The sequence below is a fragment of the Oncorhynchus kisutch genome, linkage group LG2 (genome assembly GCF_002021735.2).
Source record: "Oncorhynchus kisutch isolate 150728-3 linkage group LG2, Okis_V2, whole genome shotgun sequence".
Taxonomy (NCBI): Eukaryota; Metazoa; Chordata; class Actinopteri; order Salmoniformes; family Salmonidae; genus Oncorhynchus; species Oncorhynchus kisutch.
The window spans coordinates 11,082,880-11,109,218 of NC_034175.2; the positions used below are offsets into that span (position 1 = coordinate 11,082,880).

General features: G+C 41.0%; 1 protein-coding gene across 2 annotated transcripts in view; it reads right to left on the bottom strand.

Moving 5' to 3' along the window:
- Nucleotides 1-14,518, bottom strand: part of cyb5r4 (cytochrome b5 reductase 4) — a 28,038-nt gene extending 13,520 nt beyond the window's left edge. Inside the window, exons 1-8 of one of the 2 annotated variants that reach the window (XM_020505971.2) lie at nt 14,023-14,518; nt 13,580-13,733; nt 9,228-9,328; nt 8,972-9,056; nt 8,834-8,872; nt 8,570-8,696; nt 8,376-8,433; nt 8,138-8,231 (exon numbers count right to left, since the gene is read on the bottom strand). In XM_020505971.2, the coding sequence (XP_020361560.2) occupies nt 8,138-8,231; nt 8,376-8,433; nt 8,570-8,696; nt 8,834-8,872; nt 8,972-9,056; nt 9,228-9,328; nt 13,580-13,733; nt 14,023-14,106 (742 nt within the window). In that variant the 5' untranslated portion in view covers nt 14,107-14,518. The remainder of the gene's footprint in view (nt 1-8,137; nt 8,232-8,375; nt 8,434-8,569; nt 8,697-8,833; nt 8,873-8,971; nt 9,057-9,227; nt 9,329-13,579; nt 13,734-14,022) is intronic. The other variant, XM_020505963.2, reaches the window with a different exon arrangement.
- Nucleotides 14,519-26,339: the final 11,821 nt, after the last annotated feature.

Below are 26,339 nucleotides of genomic sequence, written 5' to 3' on the forward strand. Positions count from 1 at the left end.
CAAGCATCAGGTGACTATTTTTCAAGGAATACTCAGGTACTTCAATTTATTAGTTTGTTCTTGTATGACCGGAAGTCCTATTTTGTTTACAAACTTACGAAGAAGACTGAAAGTTGTATTTATTTTGTATGTATACAGTAACTAAGATACTGTTTTAAAGGGCATACAGGTCTGCTCTGACTTTACACGGTTATTGTTCTATTTAGTTATTAATACTCATTTCCCAATAAAAGGTCTTAGGAACATGTAAAATATTTTATATTCATTTTTTTTATGTTCAGTTTTCATATGCACTTAAAATAGTAGGTAACCTTTAATTTAAATTATTAATTTGTATTTTATTTCTCAGAATAGTTCCTGATTACACTAGAGGGTTTTTAGTCTCTTACTACAAGAACCCTTGGTTTGGTCTTGAACATAATTTTCAGTTGAGTTGAATTTCAAAGACGGATAACGTCTAGCTCAAAGTTTATGGAATAAGCTATTTTCACTTTAAATTTACTTAAATGGTGCTCGGTTCCTTATCGTTTACATTCACTGCTCCTACGTCTTTGACTAATCCTACTACAGTTTATACTTTTATATAATCTTTGTTGTTTTGTCTTTGTCTATCGTTTCTCTTAATGCTAGGGGGTTACCAAACAATGTGAAGCGGAAGGCCTTATTTTTTTATTTGCTAAACAATTTCGAACAGATTTTAGCTTTTTTCAAGAATCTCACTCTATTTCGGCTGATGCCAACTTCTGGAGGTCACAGTGGGGCAACGATATTTGGCTCTCCCATGGATCTGAACGCTCCGCTGGTGTCACTACAATGAAAAATACCTTTGGTGGTAATATTCTACACTCGGAATGTGACCCCTTTGGTCACTTTATTTGTCTTGTGATCAGTTACAATGACATTATGCTCATTACTGTAAACTTCTATGGGTACAACACCAAACATGAGAATGATGAGTTGCTTGAATCTATAGAGAAACATATACTTCATTGGTTATCTACATTTCTGAATTCGTTATTATTGATAGGAGGGGACTTTAACATTACTATAGATAATTCAACTGATAGATGGCCCCCAGGTAGACCAACCAATCAGAATTTGGGTTTAATACTTTTTATGGAAAGGTTTGATGTTACTGATATATGGAGAGAGAGGTTTCCGGGCCGAAAGATCATTCACTTGGAGTAACAAAACAGGTTCAAGACAACCCAGAATAGATTTTTGGCTTATATCCAAATGTATTGATAGTGAGTGTGTTACTACAAATATTTGTACTACTCTCCTCACAGACCATAGGGCCATTTACATTGATATCAAAATATTTACCCCTGATACTAACCTTGGTAGAGCATCCTACTGGAAGCTAAATAGCTCATTATTAAATAATGATATAGTTACATTTAAGGTTAAAGATCTGTTCTCACACTTTTGGGAAAGGGCTTGTGAAGAAAAATCTTATTGCAAGAACTGGGAGCTCTTTAAATTGGAGGTGTCCAAATACCTTAGAAAATATGGTAGTAATCTTGCTAAGACCAGAAGAGCTGAGGAGGAAAAGGTGATCATTAAGATAACTTCCCTTTCTCAGAGGTCCCCAGCCGACATCTCGGGGGAGGAGAAGATGGAACTGATTGAGTTACAAAATAAACTGGATAAAATATATAGATTAAAAGCAAAATGAGCCTTTATTAGATCTAGGAAAAAATGGATTGAGGAGGGAGAACAGAATTGATCTTGAGAAATGTCACTCTAAAAATAACACTATCCATAAGTTAAACATTGATGGTGTTATTACAGATGACCAAAAATTAATCTCTAAATACTGTAGCAATTTTTACAGAAAATTGTATAGCTCTACGTACTGTCAGGAATCCACAGATATGTTTTTTAACTCACTGAATATTGTTCACTATATCAGTGATATAGAAACTAAACAGTGTGATGAACCCATCAAAGTTGAAGAGATAGACTCTATCAAACATCTAAAGAACAATAAATCACCAGGTGTTGATGGAATTACATCAGAATTTTACAAATTATTTTCTGAACAAGTAGCTCCCTTCCTATTTGAAGTCATTTTAGAGAGTATTAAAAACAATGTTCTCCCTCCTACAATGAGTCAGGGGTTAATAACACTGATACCTAAACCTAAAAAAGAAGTGCTGCTCATCGATAACTGGCGTCCAACATGTCTTCTTAATAATGACTATAAGATATTAGCCTTAAAAATAATTAAAGAAGTCCTGGATGCAATCATTGATGAAACACAGTCTGGCTTCATGAGGAACAGACATATTTCTAACAATGTCAGACTAGTATTAGACATACTTGACTACTCAGACCTAATAACCGAGGATAGCTTCATATTATTTTTAGATTTTTCTTAAGCATTTGACACAGTAGAGCATCAGTTCCTCTTCCACTCCATTGAGAGATTTGGCTTTGGGGATTTTTTCTGTAAGGCTATTAAGACTCTCTATGCAAATGGTAACAACACTATCAAATTGAAATATGGCACCTCACCTTAGATTTGAATTAAAGAAAGGAATTAGGCAAAGTTGTCCTCACTCTCCATACCTGTTTTTATTAATCACCCAACTTCTTGCAAATTCTTTAAATAATAGTCCTGTACAAGGTATTTCCATAGCTGGTAAAGAAATTATTATAAGCCAGCTGGCTGATGATCCTACACTTTTTCTGAAAGACGCTAACCAAATTCCCATATCGATCAATGTGATACAATCCTTTTCCAAAGCGTCTGGTCTATATCTTAACATTAATAAATGTGAACTCATAGCTGTCAAAGATTGTGTGGCACCTTCATATTATGGTATTCCAGTAAAAGAAGAACTTACATATTTAGGAATAACCATTACAAAGGATCAAAAGTCTAGAGGCTTACTAAATGTTAACCCTCTTATTAAAAACACCCAGAAGAAGCTAAATCAATGGCTACAGAGGGACTTATCTTTAAAGGTAGAGTCCTAATAACCAAGGCTGAAGGTATCTCTAGACTAACATATGGCGCTCTATCTTTATATCTTGACAGTAAAATAAGCAAGGAGATAGACCAGATGCTTTTCAACTTTCTGTGGAGAAACCGCACCCATTACATTAGGAAAACTGTTGTAATGAACACTTATGAGAATGGTGGGCTGAATTTTCTGGACTTTACTACCTTAAATAATACTTTTAAGATCAATTGGATAAAACAATTCCTAAGAAGACCCACTTCTATCTGGAATTTTATACTTTTGGTGGCCTTAACTTCATTTTGTTTTGCAATTATAATATTGACAAAATTCCAGTGAAACTTTCTCCTTTTCATCGGCAGGTTTTCTTGACATGGTCCTTAATTTATAAACACAATTTTTCTCCACACAGATATTACATATGGAATAATCGGGATATATTGTATAAAAATACTTCTTTACTTTTAGAATATTGGTTCCGAAATAATATCCTATTGGTGAGCCAACTGGTAAATGCAGAGGGTCTTTTACTCAGTTATAAAGAATTCTTATCACTTTACAAGGTCCCTGTAACACCTAAAGATTTTGCAATTGTTTTAGACGCCATTCCCTCAGGTGTTGTTCTGTTATTCAGGAACGTGTCAAGACCTGACCCTCAGAGCCTACCTTCTATTAACCCTGTTGACTCATCAGTAGGAAAGATTGGTTTCTCTTTTGGTCCATTCAACAACAGAGCGATACGCACCTTGATTCAGCAGGATGTTGTATCTATACTTTATGTCATGCCTTATTGCAATGGATTTATTGATAATATCGGTTGGAAGAAAGTTTGGATGTTGCCACACACATACCTACTTGTTAACAAAATTAAGGAAGTTTCCTTTAAAATTATTCATAAATATTATCCTGCCAACCACTATATGAAGAAGTTTAAGGAAAACATAAACTCAAATTGCTCCTTTTGTAATGACCACCCAGAAACAGTGTTGTATCTTTTTTGGCATTGTATGCATGTAAGAAAACTGTGGAAAGACATCAGTAGATTTATAATTGAACACATTTATGAAGATTTTACACTATTGTGGAGAGATGAACTGCTTGGATTCTTTACATACGATAGAAATAAGCTGAAACATTTTTATGTAATTAATTTCATTATTCTTTTGGCCAAATTTCATATACACAAATGTAAATTTACAAACAAAAAAACACATTTTCTTACCCGACAAAAATAAATTGAACTGTATTTTAAGACAGTTAAATACTCAACTAACAAAACATCTGTTGGAATTGTAAGCGTATGTATGTCCCTTAAGGTCCTTGTGTAATTGTAATGTGATATTGTACCCCCTAGCTCGATTGTCCATTGTTTATCATTTAAATATACTTGTGTTCCCTCCTGTACTTTCTGTATTGATTTGTTGTTAACAAAAAAAAACCATCTTGCTTCATGGAGGAGTTTTTGGAAACATTGCATGCGCAGTTGACGTTGCAGGCTATCTCAAGTTGAAGGCGGCCATCAGCAACTAAATTATCCTTCTAACTCGTCTGTGTGCAATTTTAAAGTAATCGGTTCAAGGACATACATCTGGTGAAATAGAAGCAATTATTGGTACCATGGTCGTGTTTTTTATTTTTATAACCATGAAAAATGACCAGAAAGATCACCATTTTCCCATTCACTATAATGGGGATACTGTTTTCTGGAAACAATGCCTACAGTAGTATCGCGGTCGGCCATTAACTTGAAATCCTCAATGCGAGGAGGCAGTTGTACTGCTGCACCTTACTGCTGCACCCACTCAGCAGCGGTAGTAGTTTATGCCACTTTTAGGTTATCTGCTGTGTGCCTCCATGTTCTCAGTAGTCAGTACATGGGACTTCATTTCAGGGCTGGGCGATATGGCCAAAATATCATATCACATTTGACGGTACGCAGTTATTTTATGTTTTTGAATAATACAAATTCTAAATATGCTTTATGAATAGTTCATGAACCTAGGGTGGCAACACAAATTATAAGTGATTCAATGGGTCTTTCTCCATTCTGAATGTTTTATACTGTTCAATCCAACTTCAAACAAAAATAATGTTAAGCATTTTCATACATTTCTGCATTTCCTGCACTTTTGTTATAATTTCCACACTGTGCCATGCAAGGCTGCATTATATGGGCAAAACAATATAGACCTAGTTAATTGGTGAACTCCTGGAATAGAATGATTATAGTTGGAATTAGAGGTCGACTGATTAATCGGAATGGCCGATTAATTAGGGCTGATTTCAAGTTTTCATAACAATCGGAAATCGGTAATTTTGGACGCCGATTTTTTTATATATTTTTTTACACCTTTATTTAATCTTTATTTAACTGGGCAAGTTGGTTAAGAACACATTCTTATTTTCAATGACGGCCTGGGAACAGTGGATTAACTGCCTTGTTCAGGGGCAGAACGACAGATTTTTACCTTGTCAGCTCAGGGATTCAATCTTGCAACCTTACGGTTAACTAGTCCAACGCTCTAACCACCTGCCTCACGAGGAGCCTGCCTGTTATGCGAATGCAGTAAGAAGCCAAGGTAAGTTGCTAGCTAGCATTAAACTTAATCAATCATAATCACTAGTTATAACTACACATGGTTGATGATATTACTAGTTTATCTAGCGTGTCCTGCGTTGCATATAATCGATGCAGTGCGCATTCGCAAAAAAGGACTGTCGTTGCTCCGACATGTACCTAACCATTAAACATCAATGCCTTTCTTAAAATCAATACACAGAAGTATATATTTTTAAACCTGCATATTTAGCTAAAAGAAATCCAGGTTAGCAGGCAATATTAACCAGGTGAAATTGTGTCACTTCTCTTGCGTTCATTGCACGCAGTCAGGGTATGACAGTCATGTCTACCATGACTGAGCGATGGTAGACACCAGCAGGCTCATAAGCATTCATTCAAACAGCACTTTCGTGCGTTTTGCCAGCAGGTCTGCTGTTTATAACTTCAAGCCTATCAACACCCGCGATTAGGCTGGTGTAACGATGTGATGTGAAATGGCTAGCTAGTTAACAGGGTGCGCGCTAATAGCGTTTCAAACGTCACTCGCTCTGAGACTTGGAGTAGTTGTTCCCCTTGCTCTGCATGGGTAATGCTGCTTCGAGGGTGGCTGTTGTCGTTGTGTTCCTGGTTTGAGCCCAGGTAGGAGCGAGGAGAGGTACGGAAGCTATACTGTTACACTGGCAATACAAAAGTGCCTATAAGAACATCCAATAGTCAAAGGTATATGAAATAGCAAGAAAGTGTTCGTGACTCACGTGGTCGAGCAACTGCTCTCTCCTTGACTGACAGGGGTCAGGGCTTGGTGTGGGAAGCGGCATGTATCAGGAGGGAGAAAAATGGCTCAAGTAGAAAACGATCAAAACTGACAGTACACGCGCCAGAGTTTCCCATCACATTTTTAAAAAACAAACACTCAAATAGCGTTATAGAAGGTAAAGTAAAAAATCCAAACCGGTCCGTGCATAGTACCATATGGTATACCGCCCATCCCTACCTTATGTCCCACTTCTCATCAACGTGGTGTTTCATTTCAGTGATGATGTAAGACAGCGTGTTCATACAGTACATACAGCAGATGTCCAACAATGTATTTCGCTGCGCCTGTGATAACTTCTGCAAATCTGTGTACGCGACCAATACACTTTGATTTGATATTGTTAATACCACGGTTAATGCCAAGTATGAGGTGTTTGACTTTGAGAGCTTGCGTTTTGTACTTGCAGAGCAATCATTGTACAATTTCTCCATCTGGGTTGTTCGATATGGCATCTTGTAGTCTGGTTCTAGATATGCCATTAGTGCATTGAAGCCGACATCCTCTACCATTGAAAATGGCTGCATATCAACTTCAATCATTTCTGTAATCAGCGCTGTGATTTTCTCACTCCGTCCAATATCGCACTTCTTTCGTGTGAAGACTGAAGAGCCTGTCTAATGACTGTTGTTTGGGGCCTGCGCTGCTGCTGCCAGCAACGGTTCGGGTGCTAATTGGCACACCGATCCCTTAAGCGGGATCATTTTCGTCAACATCCACTGAATTGCAGAGCGCCAAATTCAAATTAAATTACTAGCTTTTTCAATAGGAGACAGAGAGAAAAGTTCTACTCCAAGCTGCTCGCGCATGCAAAACTCTGGGGACACACAGCTATCCACTGACGCGATGTGATCATTCTCACTCATTTTTCAGAATAAAAGCCTGAAACTATGTCTAAAGACTGTTCACACCATGTGGAAGCCACAGGGAAAGGAATCTGGTTGATATCCCTTTAAATGGAGGGTAGTCATGCAATGGAACAGAGAGATTTCAGAATAACAGCACTTCCTGGTTGGATTTTCTTCAGGTTTTCACCTGCAATATCAGTTCTGTTATACTCACAGACAATATTTTGACAGTTTTGGAAGCTTTAGAGTGTTTTCTATCCTAATCTGCAATGTATACGCATATTCTAGCTTCTGAGCCTGAGAAATAGGCAGTTTCATTTGGGCACAGTTTTTATCCAAAAATCAAAATACTGCCCCCTAGTCTCAAGAGGTTATAAGGTGCCTCCCTTTCAGACGGTTAAGCATTGCACCTGTACTGCCACTGTTGCTCAATTCCACCTCGCAAAGTTTGCGTTTCATCACCTTCTCATTTAACTTCTCAAAGTATTGCCAAACAGGACTTTGTTGCTGTCACATCCCTGTCATTTTCCCAACTGTTAACGACAATGAAGTTCAGAGCGCTTTATATCCGTGGCAAATCATTTGAAAGATGCATATCTCCACCTTCTAACGTTACAGCATTTTTGCGTTAGGTATGTTCCCTTTATGATGATGATCGGGAGCTGTTAGTGCTAGGTGTGATAACTGCACTGTGATTTACATTTTATGGGAGGAAATAAGAAAAATCTATAATAATAAACATAGTTTTTCAGTTAACGATGCCAATTTGGTTGAAACGTTCACACCCCTAGTACAGGATGGTTAGGGAGAAAGAAAGAGTATGGCTGTAATTAGATGGATAAAAGAAAGGAGATTGAAAGAGGCGGCTACGATAACGCATGTCAGAAAACAGCTCCCTGGCATAGTGGACAGTCACAATGTTGTATCAAAGGAAGCTGCGACTTACGTTGACGCAGTATGTAGGACATTTTCCCCAGAAGAACTTCCACCCGTAGAACACCATCTTGCAGGTCAACTATGGTGCAGCCAGAGCTGGGGAGCTGCGAGAGGAGAGATAATAAGGGAGAAGAGGGAAAGAGAGAAAAGAGGGGGGGGGGGGGGGGTTAAAGAACAACTACTGCCCATTCTGGCTCACATTTCACTCAAATCTTGGCATTTTAAAATTGCAAAGTGGGGATGTTTACCTTCCGTTTGGTGTAAACCACAATATTGACTGTGACATCAGTTTGAAACCAGTCATACCTAAAAAAATAAATAATAATTGTACAGATACAGTATGTTCATTACCTTCTCACATCTATCTATCACACCTCACATCATCCAGTCTGTCACCATTCTCAATATCATAACAGTTGTTCTTGTTGTTTTGTGAGTGTACCTGGGCCGGGCGTCTTTGGGTTGGGTCGGTGGCGGGGCGGCTGAGGGTTGCAGTGATGAGGAGGGTGAGGGAGGGGTGAGGAAAGCAGGAGGGAGCATGGAGGTGGGCGGAGGAGGGGGGGCTAGACCTGAGGAGAGAGAGACTAGAGTAAGGACTCTGATTTCAGCCACACAGGATATAGAACACCCACACACAAACATCAGACAGTACAGAACAATCGTGGAGGGTTTTCTGCACTATTCTTATTGTTATTTTGTACATTACCATTTAAATGAGTGATGCTGTCCTTTATCACAGACTGAGCTGTGGAGACAAATTAGAAAGGGTCAAAAAACATCCTGCATGAAAGAGAGACTACGGTGCATTAAAGTCCTGAGACAGAGGGATTGTGTGTTACTGTACCTTTGAGAGCAGTGCTGGCCTTCACAGCCATCCTCCCTACCAGACACTCCTTTAACATGGACTCATAGTTCACCCACCGGTGGACCTGCTCATATGGCCACAGATTCAGGGACAAAGGCAGACATGGAGAAAGTGAGCTTAGACACACACGGCATCATAACACACATTATGTGCGTTAATGTTTTGAACTTGTGTGTTTTAACATGTGAACTTCCAAGGTAGTCCTTTAACTCGGGAGAGTCCAATGAGAGCTGACCTGGTCAAAAAGGTCTGTTCCGTCTATCCCAGCTGCCTTCATCAGTTCCTCTTCTCCTCCAGGGTGGAAATCCATGTAGGGGCTCACATTATAAACCATGCCTGAGACACACACAGGAAATAACAGTATTTATTCACTAAATACTCACAAACTCGTGTAAGAAATGACCAGCATTGGAGGGATGGTGGCTCCCAAAAGTCTTCACCCAAAAGCCTAACTGAAGTATAAGATGTAATACTGTAAGAGGTGTGACAAGTTAGCGCCCTCTGCTGACAGAAACTAATGTCCAGTCTTATACACGGAGTATACCAAACATTAGGAACACCTTCCTTAAATTGAGTTGCAACATTTTGCCCTCAGCACAGCCTCAATTTGTCAGGGCATAGACTCTACAAGGTGTCGAAAGCGTTCCACAGGGATGCTGGCCCATGTTGACTCCAATGCTTCCCATAGTTGTGTCAAGTTGGCTGGATGTCCTTTGGGTGGTGGACCATTCTTGATACACACCGAAACTGTTGAGCGTGAAAAATCCAGCAGCGTTGCAGTTCTTGGCACAAACCGGTGCGCCTGGCACTGACTACCATAACCAGTTCAAAGGCACTTACATTTGTTGTCTTTTCCATTCAACCTCAATGGCACAAAGACAATCCATGTCTCAAGGCTTAAAAATCCTTCTTTAACCTGTCTCCCCTTTATCTACACCGATTTAAGTGGTTTTACAAGTGACATCCATAAGGGATCATAGCTGTCACCTGGTCAGTCTATGTCATGGAAAGAGCAGGTGTTCTTAATGTTTTGTATACTCAGTGTACAGTCAGTCTACATGTATGTGGGCCCACTCACAACGACAAATATAACAGTGAATTCAGCCAATACATTCAAATAAATGGTTATGAATGATTAAACTATGATTGAACTATACACATTGTAATGTATGGTGTTGAGGGGGAGTTGAAGGCTGTGCCCAGCCTCCAATTCTTTCTATAGAAAGCCTTCTCACAACAAAGACACATACCCTACTCAAAGACATTATCCCAACAAACACAACATTATCCTCTCAACAAAAAGTAATTATCCCACCAAATACAACATTATCATCCCCAACAGAGACATTATCCCAACAAACACAGAGCTATCTTCCCACGCTGTAGCTGGGTGACTTACTGACCCTGAAAAAAGAAAGGGTCGCAGGGAAACACTGTGTATGAGAGGAGAAGGTATGTTCACCACAGGGAACCTTCATGTGTGTATACAACCGCCAATAACTGTCTTATAGCCTACTGATATTAAATTGGTTAGCTAATGCCTTCATCACACATCCCTATGGGAGTGCTGATGAGTGTGATCAACAAATCTGAAAACATTATCATCATGTCTCATTATTATTCATGTTATCAGCATACGGTTGTGTAATTCCATATTTCTTCACCAACCTAATGCTGCTGCTGGGTGTTGTTATTTGTTTGTCAACTAAGTCCATAAAGGTTCTTCCTGTGTGCCAAGCATATGTGGGTGTATGAGTTTGGGTAAGAGGAGAGGTATAGGGAGGGAAGAGAGAAAGAGGCACACAAAGGGAGGGAGGGCACCCCTGTTCTGCTCTGAATAAGAAGAAGTGGACAGAGTCCTAGTCACTAAAGCCTGCATAATCTTCTTTCATAGCAAATGCAATTAAGCTTTATTACTCAATGTCCTTGGACAAATCAACCCACTCCATGACTACCAATGAGTGCATTTAATCTCAATGACGCACATGTGGAAACGAGAGGATGAAATGTGTTAGATTCCTTACGAAAGTGATTCCTCACGAAACCCAGACCAAAAAAATTGCATGATTTTGGGGATTTTCACTCTATGTAATCCATATACAGTGCCTTCGGAAAGTATTCAGACCCCTTGACTTTTTCCACATTTTGGTATGTTACAGCCTTGTTCTAAAATGGATTACATGTTTTTTTCCCTCATCAATCTACACACAATACCAGATAATTACAAAAACAGGTTTGTAGAAATGTTTGCAAATGTATTACAAATAAAAAACTGAAATATAACATTTACATAAGTATTCAGACCCTTTACTCAGTACTTTGTTGTAGCACCTTTGGCAGCGATTACAGCCTTGAGTCTTCTTGGGTATGACACTACAAGCTTGGCACACCTGTATTTGGGGAGTTTCTCAAGCTCTGTCTGTCAGGTTGGATGTGGAGCAACGATGCACAGCTATTTTTGGGTCTTTCCAGAGATGTTCGATTGGGTTCAAGTCCGGGCTCTGGCTGGGCCACTCAAGGACAGTCAGAGACTTGTCCCGAAGCCACGTCTGCATTGTCTTGGCTGTGTGCTTAGGGTCTTTGTCCTGTTGGAAGGTCAACCTTCGCCGCAGTCTGAAGTCCTGAGTGCTCTGGAGCAGGTTTTCATCAAGGATCTCTTTTTGCTCCATTCATCTTTCCCTCGATCCTGACTAGTCTCCCAGTCCCTGCTGCTGAAAAACATCCCCACAGCATGATGCTGCCACCACCATAGGGATGGTGCCAGTTTTCCTCAGAGTGACCATCAGGTGCTTGTCATCTCCCTGACCAAGGCCCTTCTCCTCCGATTGCTTAGTTTGGCCGGACGGTCAGCTGTAGGAAGAGTCTTGGTGGTTCCAAACTTTTTCTATTTAAGAATGATGGAGGCCACTGTGCTCTTGGGGAACTTCAATGCTGCAGATTGTTTTTGGTACCAATCCTCAGATCTGTGCCTCGACACAATCCTGTCTCGGAGCTCCACAGACAATTCCTTTCGACCTCATGGCTTAGTTTTTGCTCTGACATGCACTGTCAACGGTGGGACCTTATATAGACAGGTGTGTGCCTTTGCAAACCATGTCCAATCAATTGAATTTACCACAGGTGGACTCTAATCAAGTTGTAGAAACATCTCAAGGATGATCAATGGTAACAGGATGCACCCGAGCTCAATTTTGAGACTCATAGGAAAGGGTCTGAATACTTACGTAAATAAGATCTGTTTTTTGTTATTTTTTATAAATTTGCAAACATTTGTACAAACCTATTTTCACTTTGTCATTATAGGGCATTGTGTGTAGATTGATGAGGGGGGGAAACAATGTAATCCATTCTAGAATAAGGCTGTAACGTAAGAAAACACACTGTAATAGTTCTTTGGAGGAAGAATTGTTGACATATATTTGACATTTGTATTTAAAACCATAATTGAGAAATGATTTATTAAAGCTGGCATATTATGACATTTTGTCCTAACTTAGGCTTCCTTTAAGACTCCATAATGGTACTTCTGTAGGTGCTACAAAGCAAAAATTGATGTCATATGAAGCTATACTGCCTTCTCTGTCAAATTAGTAGTATTTTTATTTCAATAACTTTTTCTTTACATTAACTTATGAATATTGAAAAATATAAACATGATATTGAAATTGGCAACTGTTTTAATATAAGGCTGAACATTATACACTCTACAGACTAACAAAGTTCCAGAGCGGGACCTCTGCTACTAGTTATGACCCATTTTTTAAGCATTAACAAAAGAGTGAATGTGAAGATTGATTCAAAATAGTGAATTGCAGAATGTGCAAAGATACAAGTAGAAGGAGGGCTGTGATTGGTTACATTGCTGAACTATGCCAATTTAAAAAAGGGGCCATAACTTTAAAACTTGCAGAGATCCCAGTCTGGAACTTTGATAAGCCCGTAGAGTATATAATGTTCAACAATATATTGCATTTTTAAACATATTTTCTATATTCATGTTGTGTGATTAAATATTCATAAATTAATGTAAGACATTTTTTGTGAAATCAAAATACTACTCATATTACAGAGCAAGTGGTAAAGCCTCATATGAAACACCTGTTTGCTTTGTATTGCAGCATCTACAGGTTAAACATTATTGGCTATTAAAGGAGGCCTGGGCAAGGCTAAATGGAATAAATATGCCACCTTTGATTAACTATTTCTCAATTGTGCTTTTAGATACAAATATCAAATACAATCTTTCCCTGAAAGGACTATTCTATGGATTACATTTAATGAAAATCCCCAAAATCATGTAATTTGTTTTGACTGGGTATCGTGGGGAATCACTCAATTAGGACTACAGAAGGTGGAGAGAAGAATTGTGAACAGATAGTATGCGGCTACTGTGTGTATGTGTACTTTTCACATTTATTTCCCTGAACAATTTAAGTAATACCACAGTTTCTCCAACTCTAGCCCTGGAAAGGCATTGAGCCCTTGACTAGTTAAATCTAGTGTGTTAGTACTGGGCTGAAACAAAAACCTGAAAAACGCCATGACCAGTGTTGTTTGTGTGTACAGTATAGGGATAACTTGTGTAACCTCGTATGCAGGTCCAGCAGTCATCACGTGTGTTGTGTTTTTGCAGCTCCTCCCCCGTGACGTCTATAAGTCTGCCTCTCAGCCCTGTCAGGTCCTGGCCACTCTTAGCCACACTGATCCAGTCCATCAGACTGTGGCCAGGCTTCAATGCTACCTGAAACAACATGGAAGAACAGCCCTCACAGTCAGAAAAGGTGGTATCATGATAACACAGCCTTACACTTACAGTTCAGTAAAGTGGTGTCAAAGGGTGTGGCATGATGACAATCCATTTAAGGTTGACTTTGCATACAGGGTCTTCTAACTCAATATAAAATTGGACTACAGAACGTTCACATGGTAGGACCACAATAGTCTAATCCATTGATGGAACATCAACATTATGTATGATTATAGGCATGACTCTCACACAACAATCATGTCGTCAACTACCGGTACAGTACCTTGTTCCTGCCGGACTGACCGGCTGGAGCAACACGCTGCTGAGAGCTGGCTGCAGGGAACGACTGGGATGGGACGTTCAGCATCGCGACTCTTCGAAAGCAGGCCAAATTCCGGAGGAATCCTGTATAAGACGGGTCTTCGATTAACACGACAATAAAGGACCAACTCTTGGAGGTGTGAACCACTGTGAAATTATGTTTCCGTTGTGTCACAAGAAACACATTTCCCTGAAGTGACACTAGTTGAGTAATTTAGCTAACTATCTAGCTGACTGGCTAGCACCCCGGAAGAGCAAATTCACAACAAAACGCCCAAATATGTCCATAATATCAGACGTATGAAATAACCGGTGACCTAGATCTCGACCGAACCAAATGACACTTCCAAAACATTGTTCGTTCAAAAATATTTGACTATGTAAACAACACCTATTTGGCGTTGTCACTGTTAAAAACTACATTCCCGCGGTAGCTGCTGATGGTGTCGCAATATGATGACGAAATTGTTAAAACACTTCAAGTAAAACTGTATCCAAAATACCTAGAGCGCCATCTAGTGTAAGGATAAATCTCGACAGTCGCTCTGATACAGTACAAAGCGCTTAGAAAAATTCCGAAGACGATGTAAATAAAGGTAAAATAGGACTCATATTTATGTTTTTATAGGGTATATTTTTGGCAATATAAATGTGAGTATTTGGAAACGCTAAATTATAACTTAGTACACGTAGCCTACCTGGTATGAAACCAGAGAAAAAAATGGTCACATTAGAAACATATTTCGCTCTTCCTCCATCTCCCTCCTCCTCGTCCTCTTCTGAATCTTCGTTGGAATGATTTAACATTCCAATATGTTAATAATTTCCATAGGACTACAGTTATTTTGTCACAATTCAGAAATGTGACTATCCCATGTATCACATGAGCCTTGTACGTACAATGGCCTACTGCAAAACAATATAAAAAGACGGTTTGAATGTATTGACATGACCAACCAGCGTCAGTGCAGGGATAGTTCTATGTCCCTACATAATCTGATTAGTCAAATCTCACTAAGAGGATTCCTAGATGGGAATAGTTTCTTCTTGACACGTGACTTCAAAATAAAAGCGCAGTGGGTTATAGGTTTGATGTGCGTCAGAAATTCAACAACATGCATAATAATCAATCTCAGATGAAAAATGTATTGTGGCAACCATGAGCGAGAAAGTTAATCTGGGAAACAGGCCTGTGTTTGATCATCTTCAACAATGTGTGAGCTGCTCCCATCACTTAACAGCCTGGTACAATCATTCACCGCTGACCACGGTGTGTTGTGCTCAAAGCTCCAAACACAAACACACACACACACACACACACACAGACTTACACAAACACACACACATTCGGTAGATGCGTGAGAGAGCTGCAGAATGGCCAGTTGGGCAGTAATGGAGGGAAGCTTGTGCTGACGAGAGCAACACCTGGACACAGCAGGAGTTCAGGAAGGACGGACATGGGATGGGTAACAGACAGACTCGGCCAGGCCAACCGAAACCAGTTTCTCACACACACACACACACACACACACACACACACACACACACACACACACACACACACACACACACACACACACACACACACACACACACACACACACACACACACACATGCAAGCTTGCTGTGCCTTTTGTCAGGTTTTATATAGTTAATACATTTGAGTTTATAGTTAATAGACTGTTCATTTTGGGTCAGAAGTGTAGCTAATAGGTACGCTGTGCATACTTTTTTATTAGTGGTAGTTGGCTAATATTAAACGTATGGCCATAGTAATCCATAAGGTGGCAGTGCAACCATGAGCCTGAGTCTCTCTGCTGGTACACTGTTCTGTAAGGTGTTCTGTAGGTGGCAGTAGATACTCACAGTGACAGGACACTATGGTTGACTAGCTGTTATGAAATCCTTTTCCTTTTTGTCACAAACATCTTGTTCTGAACATGAACATTCTGACAATATTCAGCTAAAGCAGATGACTTGATTTGGTGTAGGCCTAAAGGAGCAGTTGAGTTCTGTTTTTAGGTATTTTCCCAGGTAAAAGCCTATAGCATAAAACATTGTTGCTTCAAGAGAATGTGGTTTCAGATGGTTTCATCAGATACTGTAATCTCTGATTAGGACATGTCCATGTTTGCACCACGAATACACTTTTTACCCAGCCAGTGCAATATCTTTACCCATGATCCTCTCCTAAATTACATGATGCTCTTAGACTGTAAATGCTCTTGATTGGACAAATAAACTCCCCACTAGAGATGACAGACAGAGAGACACCTGAGAGTATAAGTGCAAAGTAGCAGTGATTGTGATAGGTATTTATTTGTCTGCTTCAAATGTGCCACATTATTTTTCTGTTCCGCCCCTTCTCTTTCTCTCTGTCTCTCTGTCTCTCTGTCTCTGCCTCTCCCTCTCTCTCTCTCTCTCTCTCTCTCTCTCTCTCTCTCTCTCTCTCTCTCTCCCTCAATTCCACTCTCTCTCCCACCCCATCCCCCACTCCCCTCTCTCTCTCTCTCTCTCTCTCTCTCTCTCTCTCTCTCTCTCTCTCTCTCTCTCTCTCTCCCTCTCTCCCTCTCTCTCTCTCTCCCACCCCATCCCCCACTCCCCTCTCTCCTCTCTGTCTCTACCACCCAGACCCGACCCAAGCGTAGCAGCACAGGGCAGATAATTACAATTTCAAAACCATTAGCCAGATCATTACCAGCTAATCCCCTGTTTGGTCTGATGAGTCACGCATTACATTTTCGACCATGCAGGCTGGACAGACAGCTTAGGGTCTCTCTCTCCCCAACATGGCCCTTCGCGTGTCTGTCTGTCTTCCGGGCCCTTTGCTAAGAGGCCAAAGGGTCAAGGGTCCTCAGAGACACAGACAGGGAACCTAGAGCTAGATCTACAAGAATTAACATTCAAACTGTGAAAACCCCACCATACAAAATGATGTTTCACTCTTCATTGGTTCATTCTCCTCTATTGAACAGACTAATGTATGTTGTTGAGCAACAAAGACGTGCCATGCTATATGGTAGAATATATACAGCAGCAGACAGTTAGCAGAAAGCCTAGCGATGCACCCATCAGACCGTGTGGTGCCATCATCAGCAATGGGATCCAGCTAGCTGGTGCTGAGACTAGGGTTTCCATGGCAACACTGCCAAGTGACTGAGGTGGATTTCCAAGATTGGAGGCTGCTTTGCGCCAGTGTCCAAATATGGATAAACATACTGTCACTCATTGCTTCATTGTCTTTGTCTGGTGAAAGGTGAAAAACAGATCACTTTTTTCCTCTATGTGTTTTGACTGTACGATGTCATTCTCAATCTAACGCTGTCATTGATATTTGCAAACTATCGTAAGTATTGACGGTGATGTGTGAAGGGTACATTTCAGTGTAGGGAAAGACGTGGCTGTATGAGAAGAAGCACTGTTTCTTTAGATAGGTTAACAGAGCATTGTAGTCCTATAATTACACATAGAATCCTGGGATTTCTATGATTGCAGTTCACTGATTTTGATGAGAAATGTCTCCTTTCTGACAGTGGTGTTAATGTGGCAGAGTGAAGGGGTGATAGCAGAATCCTCATTTGATTAACCTGTTCTACCTGTAAATCTAGGTAAATCTACCTAAAATGTATTTATATAGACAACTGGGTAGCACATTTTTTATAGTACAGAAATTCACAAGTATTAACTAAAAAAATACTTGTTAAAATGGTAATGACATTTCCCAACAGAAACAATCAGAAACAAATATAATATATGACCTAGAGCAGTGGTTCCCAAACTTTTTATAGTCCCGTACCTCTTCAAACATTCAACCTCCAGCTGCGTACCCCCTCTAGCACCAGGGTCAGCGCACTCTCAAATGTTGTTTTTTACCATCATTGTGAGCCTGCCACACACACACACGATACAATACATTTATTAAACATAAGAATGAGTGTGAGTTTTTGTCACAACCCGGTTCATGGGAAGTGACAAAGTGCTCTTATAGGACCAGTGCACAAATAATAATATTAATAATCAATAATATATCATTTTGTTCTTTATTTAACAATCTTACATATAAAACTTTATTTGTTCATCGAAAAATGTGAATAACTCACCACAGGTTAATGAGAAGGGTGTGAATAACTCACCACAGGTTAATGAGAAGGGTGTGAATAACTCACCACAGGTTAATGAGAAGGGTGTGAATAACTCACCACAGGTTAATGAGAAGGGTGTGAATAACTCACCACAGGTTAATGAGAAGGGTGTGAATAACTCACCACAGGTTAATGAGAAGGGTGTGAATAACTCACCACAGGTGAATGAGAAGGGTGTGAATAACTCACCACAGGTTAATGAGAAGGGTGTGAATAACTCACCACAGGTTAATGAGAAGGGTGTGAATAACTCACCACAGGTTAATGAGAAGGGTGTGAATAACTCACCACAGGTTAATGAGAAGGGTGTGAATAACTCACCACAGGTTAATGAGAAGGGTGTGAATAACTCACCACAGGTTAATGAGAAGGGTGTGAATAACTCACCACAGGTTAATGAGAAGGGTGTTAATAACTCACCACAGGTTAATGAGAAGGGTGTGAATAACTCACCACAGGTTAATGAGAAGGGTGTGAATAACTCACCACAGGTTAATGAGAAGGGTGTGAATAACTCACCACAGGTTAATGAGAAGGGTGTGAATAACTCACCACAGGTTAATGAGAAGGGTGTGAATAACTCACCACAGGTTAATGAGAAGGGTGTGAATAACTCACCACAGGTTAATGAGAAGGGTGTGGAATAACTCACCACAGGTTAATGAGAAGGGTGTGAATAACTCACCACAGGGTGAATGAGAAGGGTGTGAATAACTCACCACAGGTGAATGAGAAGGGTGTGAATAACTCACCACAGGTTAATGAGAAGGGTGTGAAAACTCACCACAGGTTAATGAGAAGGGTGTGAATAACTCACCACAGGTTAAGTGAGAAGGGTTGAATAACTCACCACAGGTTAATGAGAAGGGTGTGAATAACTCACCACAGGTTAATGAGAAGGGTGTGAATAACTCACCACAGGTTAATGAGAAGGGTGTGAATAACTCACCACAGGTTAATGAGAAGGGTGTGAATAACTCACCACAGGTTAATGAGAAGGGTGTGAATAACTCACCACAGGTTAATGAGAAGGGTGTGAATAACTCACCACAGGTTAATGAGAAGGGTGTGAATAACTCACCACAGGTTAATGAGAAGGGTGTGAATAACTCACCACAGGTTAATGAGAAGGGTGTGAATAACTCACCACAGGTTAATGAGAAGGGTGTGAATAACTCACCACAGGTTAATGAGAAGGGTGTGAATAACTCACCACAGGTTAATGAGAAGGGTGTGAATAACTCACCACAGGTTAATGAGAAGGGTGTGAATAACTCACCACAGGTTAATGAGAAGGGTGTGAATAACTCACCACAGGTTAATGAGAAGGGTGTGAATAACTCACCACAGGTTAATGAGAAGGGTGTGAATAACTCACCACAGGTTAATGAGAAGGGTGTGAATAACTCACCACAGGTTAATGAGAAGGGTGTGAATAACTCACCACAGGTTAATGAGAAGGGTGTGAATAACTCACCACAGGTTAATGAGAAGGGTGTGAATAACTCACCACAGGTTAATGAGAAGGGTGTGAATAACTCACCACAGGTTAATGAGAAGGGTGTGAATAACTCACCACAGGTTAATGAGAAGGGTGTGAATAACTCACCACAGGTTAATGAGAAGGGTGTGAATAACTCACCACAGGTTAATGAGAAGGGTGTGAATAACTCACCACAGGTTAATGAGAAGGGTGTGAATAACTCACCACAGGTTAATGAGAAGGGTGTGAATAACTCACCACAGGTTAATGAGAAGGGTGTGAATAACTCACCACAGGTTAATGAGAAGGGTGTGAATAACTCACCACAGGTTAATGAGAAGGGTGTGAATAACTCACCACAGGTTAATGAGAAGGGTGTGAATAACTCACCACAGGTTAATGAGAAGGGTGTGAATAACTCACCACAGGTTAATGAGAAGGGTGTGAATAACTCACCACATGTTAATGAGAAGGGTGTGAATAACTCACCACAGGTTAATGAGAAGGGTGTGAATAACTCACCACAGGTTAATGAGAAGGGTGTGAATAACTCACCACAGGTTAATGAGAAGGGTGTGAATAACTCACCACAGGTTAATGAGAAGGGTGTAATAACTCACCACAGGTGAATGAGAAGGGTGTGAATAACTCACCACAGGTTAATGAGAAGGGTGTGAATAACTCACCACAGGTTAATGAGAAGGGTGTGAATAACTCACCACAGGTTAATGAGAAGGGTGTGAATAACTCACCACAGGTTAATGAGAAGGGTGTGAATAACTCACCACAGGTTAATGAGAAGGGTGTGAATAACTCACCACAGGTTAATGAGAAGGGTGTGAATAACTCACCACAGGTTAATGAGAAGGGTGTGAATAACTCACCACAGGTAATGAGAAGGGTGTGAATAACTCACCACAGGTTAATGAGAAGGGTGTGAATAACTCACCACAGGTTAATGAGAAGGGTGTGAATAACTCACCACAGGTTAATGAGAAGGGTGTGAATAACTCACCACAGGTTAATGAGAAGGGTGTGAATAACTCACCACAGGTTAATGAGAAGGGTGTGAATAACTCACCACAGGTTAATGAGAAGGGTGTGAATAACTCACCACAGGTTAATGAGAAGGGTGTGAATAACTCACCACAGGTTAATGAGAAGGGTGTGAATAACTCACCACAGGTTAATGAGAAGGGTGTGAATAACTCACCACAGGTTAATGAGAAGGGTGTGAATAACTCACCACAGGTTAATGAGAAGGGTGTGAATAACTCACCACAGGTTAATGAGAAGGGTGTGAATAACTCACCACAGGTTAATGAGAAGGGTGTGAATAACTCACCACAGGTTAATGAGAAGGGTGTGAATAACTCACCACAGGTTAATGAGAAGGGTGTGAATAACTCACCACAGGTTAATGAGAAGGGTGTGAATAACTCACCACAGGTTAATGAGAAGGGTGTTAATAACTCACCACAGGTTAATGAGAAGGGTGTGAATAACTCACCACAGGTTAATGAGAAGGGTGTGAATAACTCACCACAGGTTAATGAGAAGGGTGTGAATAACTCACCACAGGTTAAAGAGAAGGGTGTGAATAACTCACCACAGGTTAATGAGAAGGGTGTGAATAACTCACCACAGGTTAATGAGAAGGGTGTGAATAACTCACCACAGGTTAATGAGAAGGGTGTGAATAACTCACCACAGGTTAAAGAGAAGGGTGTGAATAACTCACCACAGGTTAATGAGAAGGGTGTGAATAACTCACCACAGGTTAATGAGAAGGGTGTGAATAACTCACCACAGGTTAATGAGAAGGGTGTGAATAACTCACCACAGGTTAATGAGAAGGGTGTGAATAACTCACCACAGGTTAATGAGAAGGGTGTGAATAACTCACCACAGGTTAATGAGAAGGGTGTGAATAACTCACCACAGGTTAATGAGAAGGGTGTGAATAACTCACCACAGGTTAATGAGAAGGGTGTGAATAACTCACCACAGGTTAATGGGAAGGGTGTTAATAACTCACCACAGGTTAATGAGAAGGGTGTGAATAACTCACCACAGGTTAATGAGAAGGGTGTTAATAACTCACCACAGGTTAATGAGAAGGGTGTTAATAACTCACCACAGGTTAATGAGAAGGGTGTGAATAACTCACCACAGGTTAATGAGAAGGGTGTGAATAACTCACCACAGGTTAATGAGAAGGGTGTGAATAACTCACCACATGTTAATGAGAAGGGTGTGAATAACTCACCACAGGTTAATGAGAAGGGTGTGAATAACTCACCACAGGTTAATGAGAAGGGTGTGAATAACTCACCACAGGTTAATGAGAAGGGTGTGAATAACTCACCACAGGTTAATGAGAAGGGTGTGCTTGAAATGATGCACATAACTCTGCACTGTTGGGTTGTATTGGAGAAGGTCTCAGTCATAAATCATTTTCCACACACAGTCTGTGCCTGTATTTAGTTTTCATGCTAGTGAGGGCTGAGAATTCACTCTCACATAGGTACGTGGTTGCAAAGGGAATCCGTGTCTTAACAGCGCGATTTGCCAAGGCAGTGGCAGTGGCTTCTGATTAAATAACATTTTCACAAAACCGCTTGTTGCAAGTTCGATGAGACTCTCTTGTTCAGATATTGGTAAGTGGGCTGGAGGCAGGGCATGAAAGGGATAACGAGGGCCTCCCGAGTGGCGCAGTGGTCTAAGGCACTGCATCGCAGTACTCGTCGTGCCACTAGATATTCTGGGTTTGAGTCCAGGCTCTGTCGCAGCAGGAAACCCATGGGGTGGCGCACAATTGGCCCAGAGTCGCCCGGGTTAGGGGAGGGTTTGGCCGGCAGGGATGTCCTTGTCCCATTGAGCACTAGCGACTCCTGTGGCGGGCCGGGCGCAGTACACGCTGACACGGATACCAGGTGTACGGTGTTTCCTCCGACACATTGGTGTGGCTGGCTTCCGGGTTAAGTGGGCATTGTGTCAAGAAGCAGTATGGCTTGGTTGGGTCGTGTTTCAGATGAATCATGGCTCTCGACCTTCTTCTCTCCCGAGTCCGTATGCGAGTTGCAGTGATGAGACAAGACTGTAACTACCAATTGGATACCACGTAATTGGGGAGAAAAAGGGGTAAAAAAATGATTTAAAAAAAGGGATAATGAAACCAGCTGTTTGTGTCATCCGTTTCGGGAAAGTACCTGCATAATTGCGCACCCAACTCACTCAGGTGCTTCGCTGTATCACATTTGACATTGTCCGTAAGCTTGAGCTCATTTGAACATAAAAAAATCATACAATGATGGAAAGACATGTGTGTTGTCCTTGTTAATGCAGACCGAGAAGAGCTCCAACTTTTTAATCATAGCCTTAATTTTGTCACGCACATTGAATATAGTTGCGGAGATTCCCTGTAATCCTAGATTCAGATCATTCAGGCGAGAAAAAACATCACCCAGATAGGCCAGTCGTGTGAGAAACTTGTCATCATGCAAGCAGTCAGACAAGTGAAAATTATGGTCAGTAAAGAAAACAGCAAGAGCCTCTCGGTGGATGCTGCAGTGTACCCAAGAGCCTCTCGGTGGATGCTGCAGTGTACCCAAGAGCCTCTCGGTGGATGCTGCAGTGTACCCAAGAGCCTCTCGGTAGATTCTGCAGTGTACCCAAGAGCCTCTCGGTGGATGCTGCAGTGGACCCAAGAGCCTCTCGGTGGATGCTGCAGTGGACCCAAGAGCCTCTCGGTGGATGCTGCAGTGGACCCAAGAGCCTCTCGGTGGATGCTGCAGTGGACCCAAGAGCCTCTCGGTGGATGCTGCAGTGGACCCAAGAGCCTCTCGGTGGATGCTGCAGTGGACCCAAGAGCCTCTCGGTGGATGCTGCAGTGGACCCAAGAGCCTCTCGGTGGATGCTGCAGTGGACCCAAGTGGCGTCGGGAGCAACTGCTTGCACTTGTGTTACCACTCCACTACGTCTCCCTGTCATGGCTTTTGCACCATCAGTACAGATACCAAAACATCTTGACCACCAAAGTCTGATGGATTTGATGTCACAAAGCTGTCCAGTACTTTAAATATATCCTCTCATATATCCTCTCCTGTTGTCCTGGTTTCCAGTGGTTTGCAGAAGATGATGTCTTCCTTAATTTAGCCCCCATAAACGTAACGGACATATACCAGGAGCTGTGCCAGGCCAGCCACATCTGTTGACTCATCCAGCTGTAACGCATAGAATTCACTGGCTTGTATGCGAAGCAGTAATTGTTTCAAAACATCTCCTGCCATGTCCCTGAAGCGTCGTGAAACAGTGTTGTTTGATGAAGACATTGTCTGACTAGTTTTTTGGCCTTTGTCCCCAGAATTGTCCCAGCCATATCCGGGGAAGCAGGAAGAATTAAGTCCACAATAGTATGGGGCTTGCCTGTCCTAGCCACTCGGTAGCTCACCATATAAGACGCTTCTAGCCCTTCTTATTAATGATATCCGTTGATTTTATACATGTCTTCTTACTCAAAGTCGTCTTAATTTTCACTCAAAAAACTCCCATGGCTTATTTTTAAAATTGGCATGTTTTGTTTCTAAATGTCTGTGCAAGAGTGAAGGTTTCATTGAGTTGTGAGATAGTTATTTTGCCCATATAACACACTGTGGCTGAGGAAAGGCACCACTCCAAATATAAATGAACCCCTAATCAATATAGTTCTCATCATATTTGCACCTCTTCGATGGTCCAATGTCCCTGTCTGTTGTTTGGTGCTTTCCCGGGTTAGGGGACAGTAGCTCTTCTGCTGCATCAGATTCACAACTGCCAGTGTCCATGCTAGCTGGGCTAACAACAAATGTAGAATTAATGATGCTAGCATTGTGTGTTCGTGGAAGCAGAACAAGTTGTGTCGTCAACAGGTGCAGATGTAGTACTGCTGGTAGTAACAGTACTACCAGTAGAGCTGGTATGTGTCTCTATGGACGCAAGCCTTACTTTTTTTTAACCATTCATCAATTTTCAAGCAAACGGAATGAGCAGCAGCTATGTTTGGCCACATATGGACCGTTAGTGGAATTCCCGCGAGAGAGTAACGGTTAATGTGACTGGATGTTAATTATTTGACAAGGCTACCTATATTTGACAATTGTGTTATTTCGCTGAACACTAGATGGTTTAATTTTATTTTGGGCAGAGAAACGAGGCTACTCAGGTGAGATAAAACCCCTCAGCCAAATGTATAGCCTGTTGGAAAATATAAATGGACTGTTTGAATTTATTTTTATTTATTTTTTAAATCACATTTTTATTTGGTGTATCCGCGACGGCATTGCACATACATGGGAATACCTGACCTAGAGTATATGCATAGTGAGAAATACTGAAAAATGTTGATTTCTCTTTTGATAGATCTCTCAGAGCCAGAAACCTGTCCGGATGTTTCATTGGCTCTCCTGTGCCCTGACTCTGATGGACCGCTGGCTGACTAGAACCTTTGAAGTGATTGTGTTCAGTCTGATTGGCCGATTGGCCGTGTCCAACATGGATTCATGGTTACACCGGGTCAACTCTCCATGAATCATCTCACAGAGTCGTGACCTATGACCTTCCACTGCCCAGCCAATGGCTTTGACCACAGCCCACTTAATCAGTTGCCATTCATTTATACATACATTTCTATTAATCCGATATGTGGGTTTTATGTGTGGATAAATCATGTCTTTGGTTATTTGTGTTGTTTGGCAGTGTTAGAATGAGTATCTGTCAATGGAAATTAAGGTTCACTTTTTTTAATTTTATTTTTTTATTTATTTTCTTTTGTAACAGTATTTTTATTGGAATTTCACAATTTTCACTATTAAGAGATACAACAACAGAGACAAAGCAACAACAAAAATAAAACAGCACTCACTTACACATACCTACGCACATATATATATATATATATACATACATATACATACACACATGCATATACACATATATACGCGTACACACATACATACCCATACATACGTACACCATTTTCCTCTTCCCGCTCGGTGCTTCTCTCACCCCATCCACATCATTGCGTCTCTCAATACATACAAGGTTCACTTTGTTAAGAAACCCTATTTGTCACATATGAATGTTCAAGTTTCTTTAAAAAAAAAACATGAACATTCATATGTTCACGTTCCATTTACCAGTCAAACAGAATCCCAAGGCCAGGAAGGAATGCATCTCACCATTGCTCCAGGGACCCAGTGATGTCACGGTGTCCTAATTGACTTGACAATCCTCGTCCATCTTAGTAGGCCAAGGGGGAGTGGGGGAGGGAGAGAGTGAGAGAGAGTGAGTGAGGGGAGGAAAGAAAGAAAAAAGAAAGACAGACAGAAAGAGAAGAAATGCTCCATGTCAGGATCCAGGGCTGACAGAACAGAAACACCCCCCTGAGAAAGACTCGGTTGGACTAAACCAACTGAGACCCCCATACCTACTCCATTCCACATCTAACGTTTGGTGTCTACCAGTGGGAGGGCTAGGGCCTGTCAGTCAAAACATTGAGGGCATGCCGCTGTTTCAAAACATGTGCTTAAAGGGTGTGAAGTTTAACTGCAGTGGGGCTGGAAGCAGCAGTAAAAGTCTCCTTGAAATTTAAGAGACAGACCTGCATCTAGCCC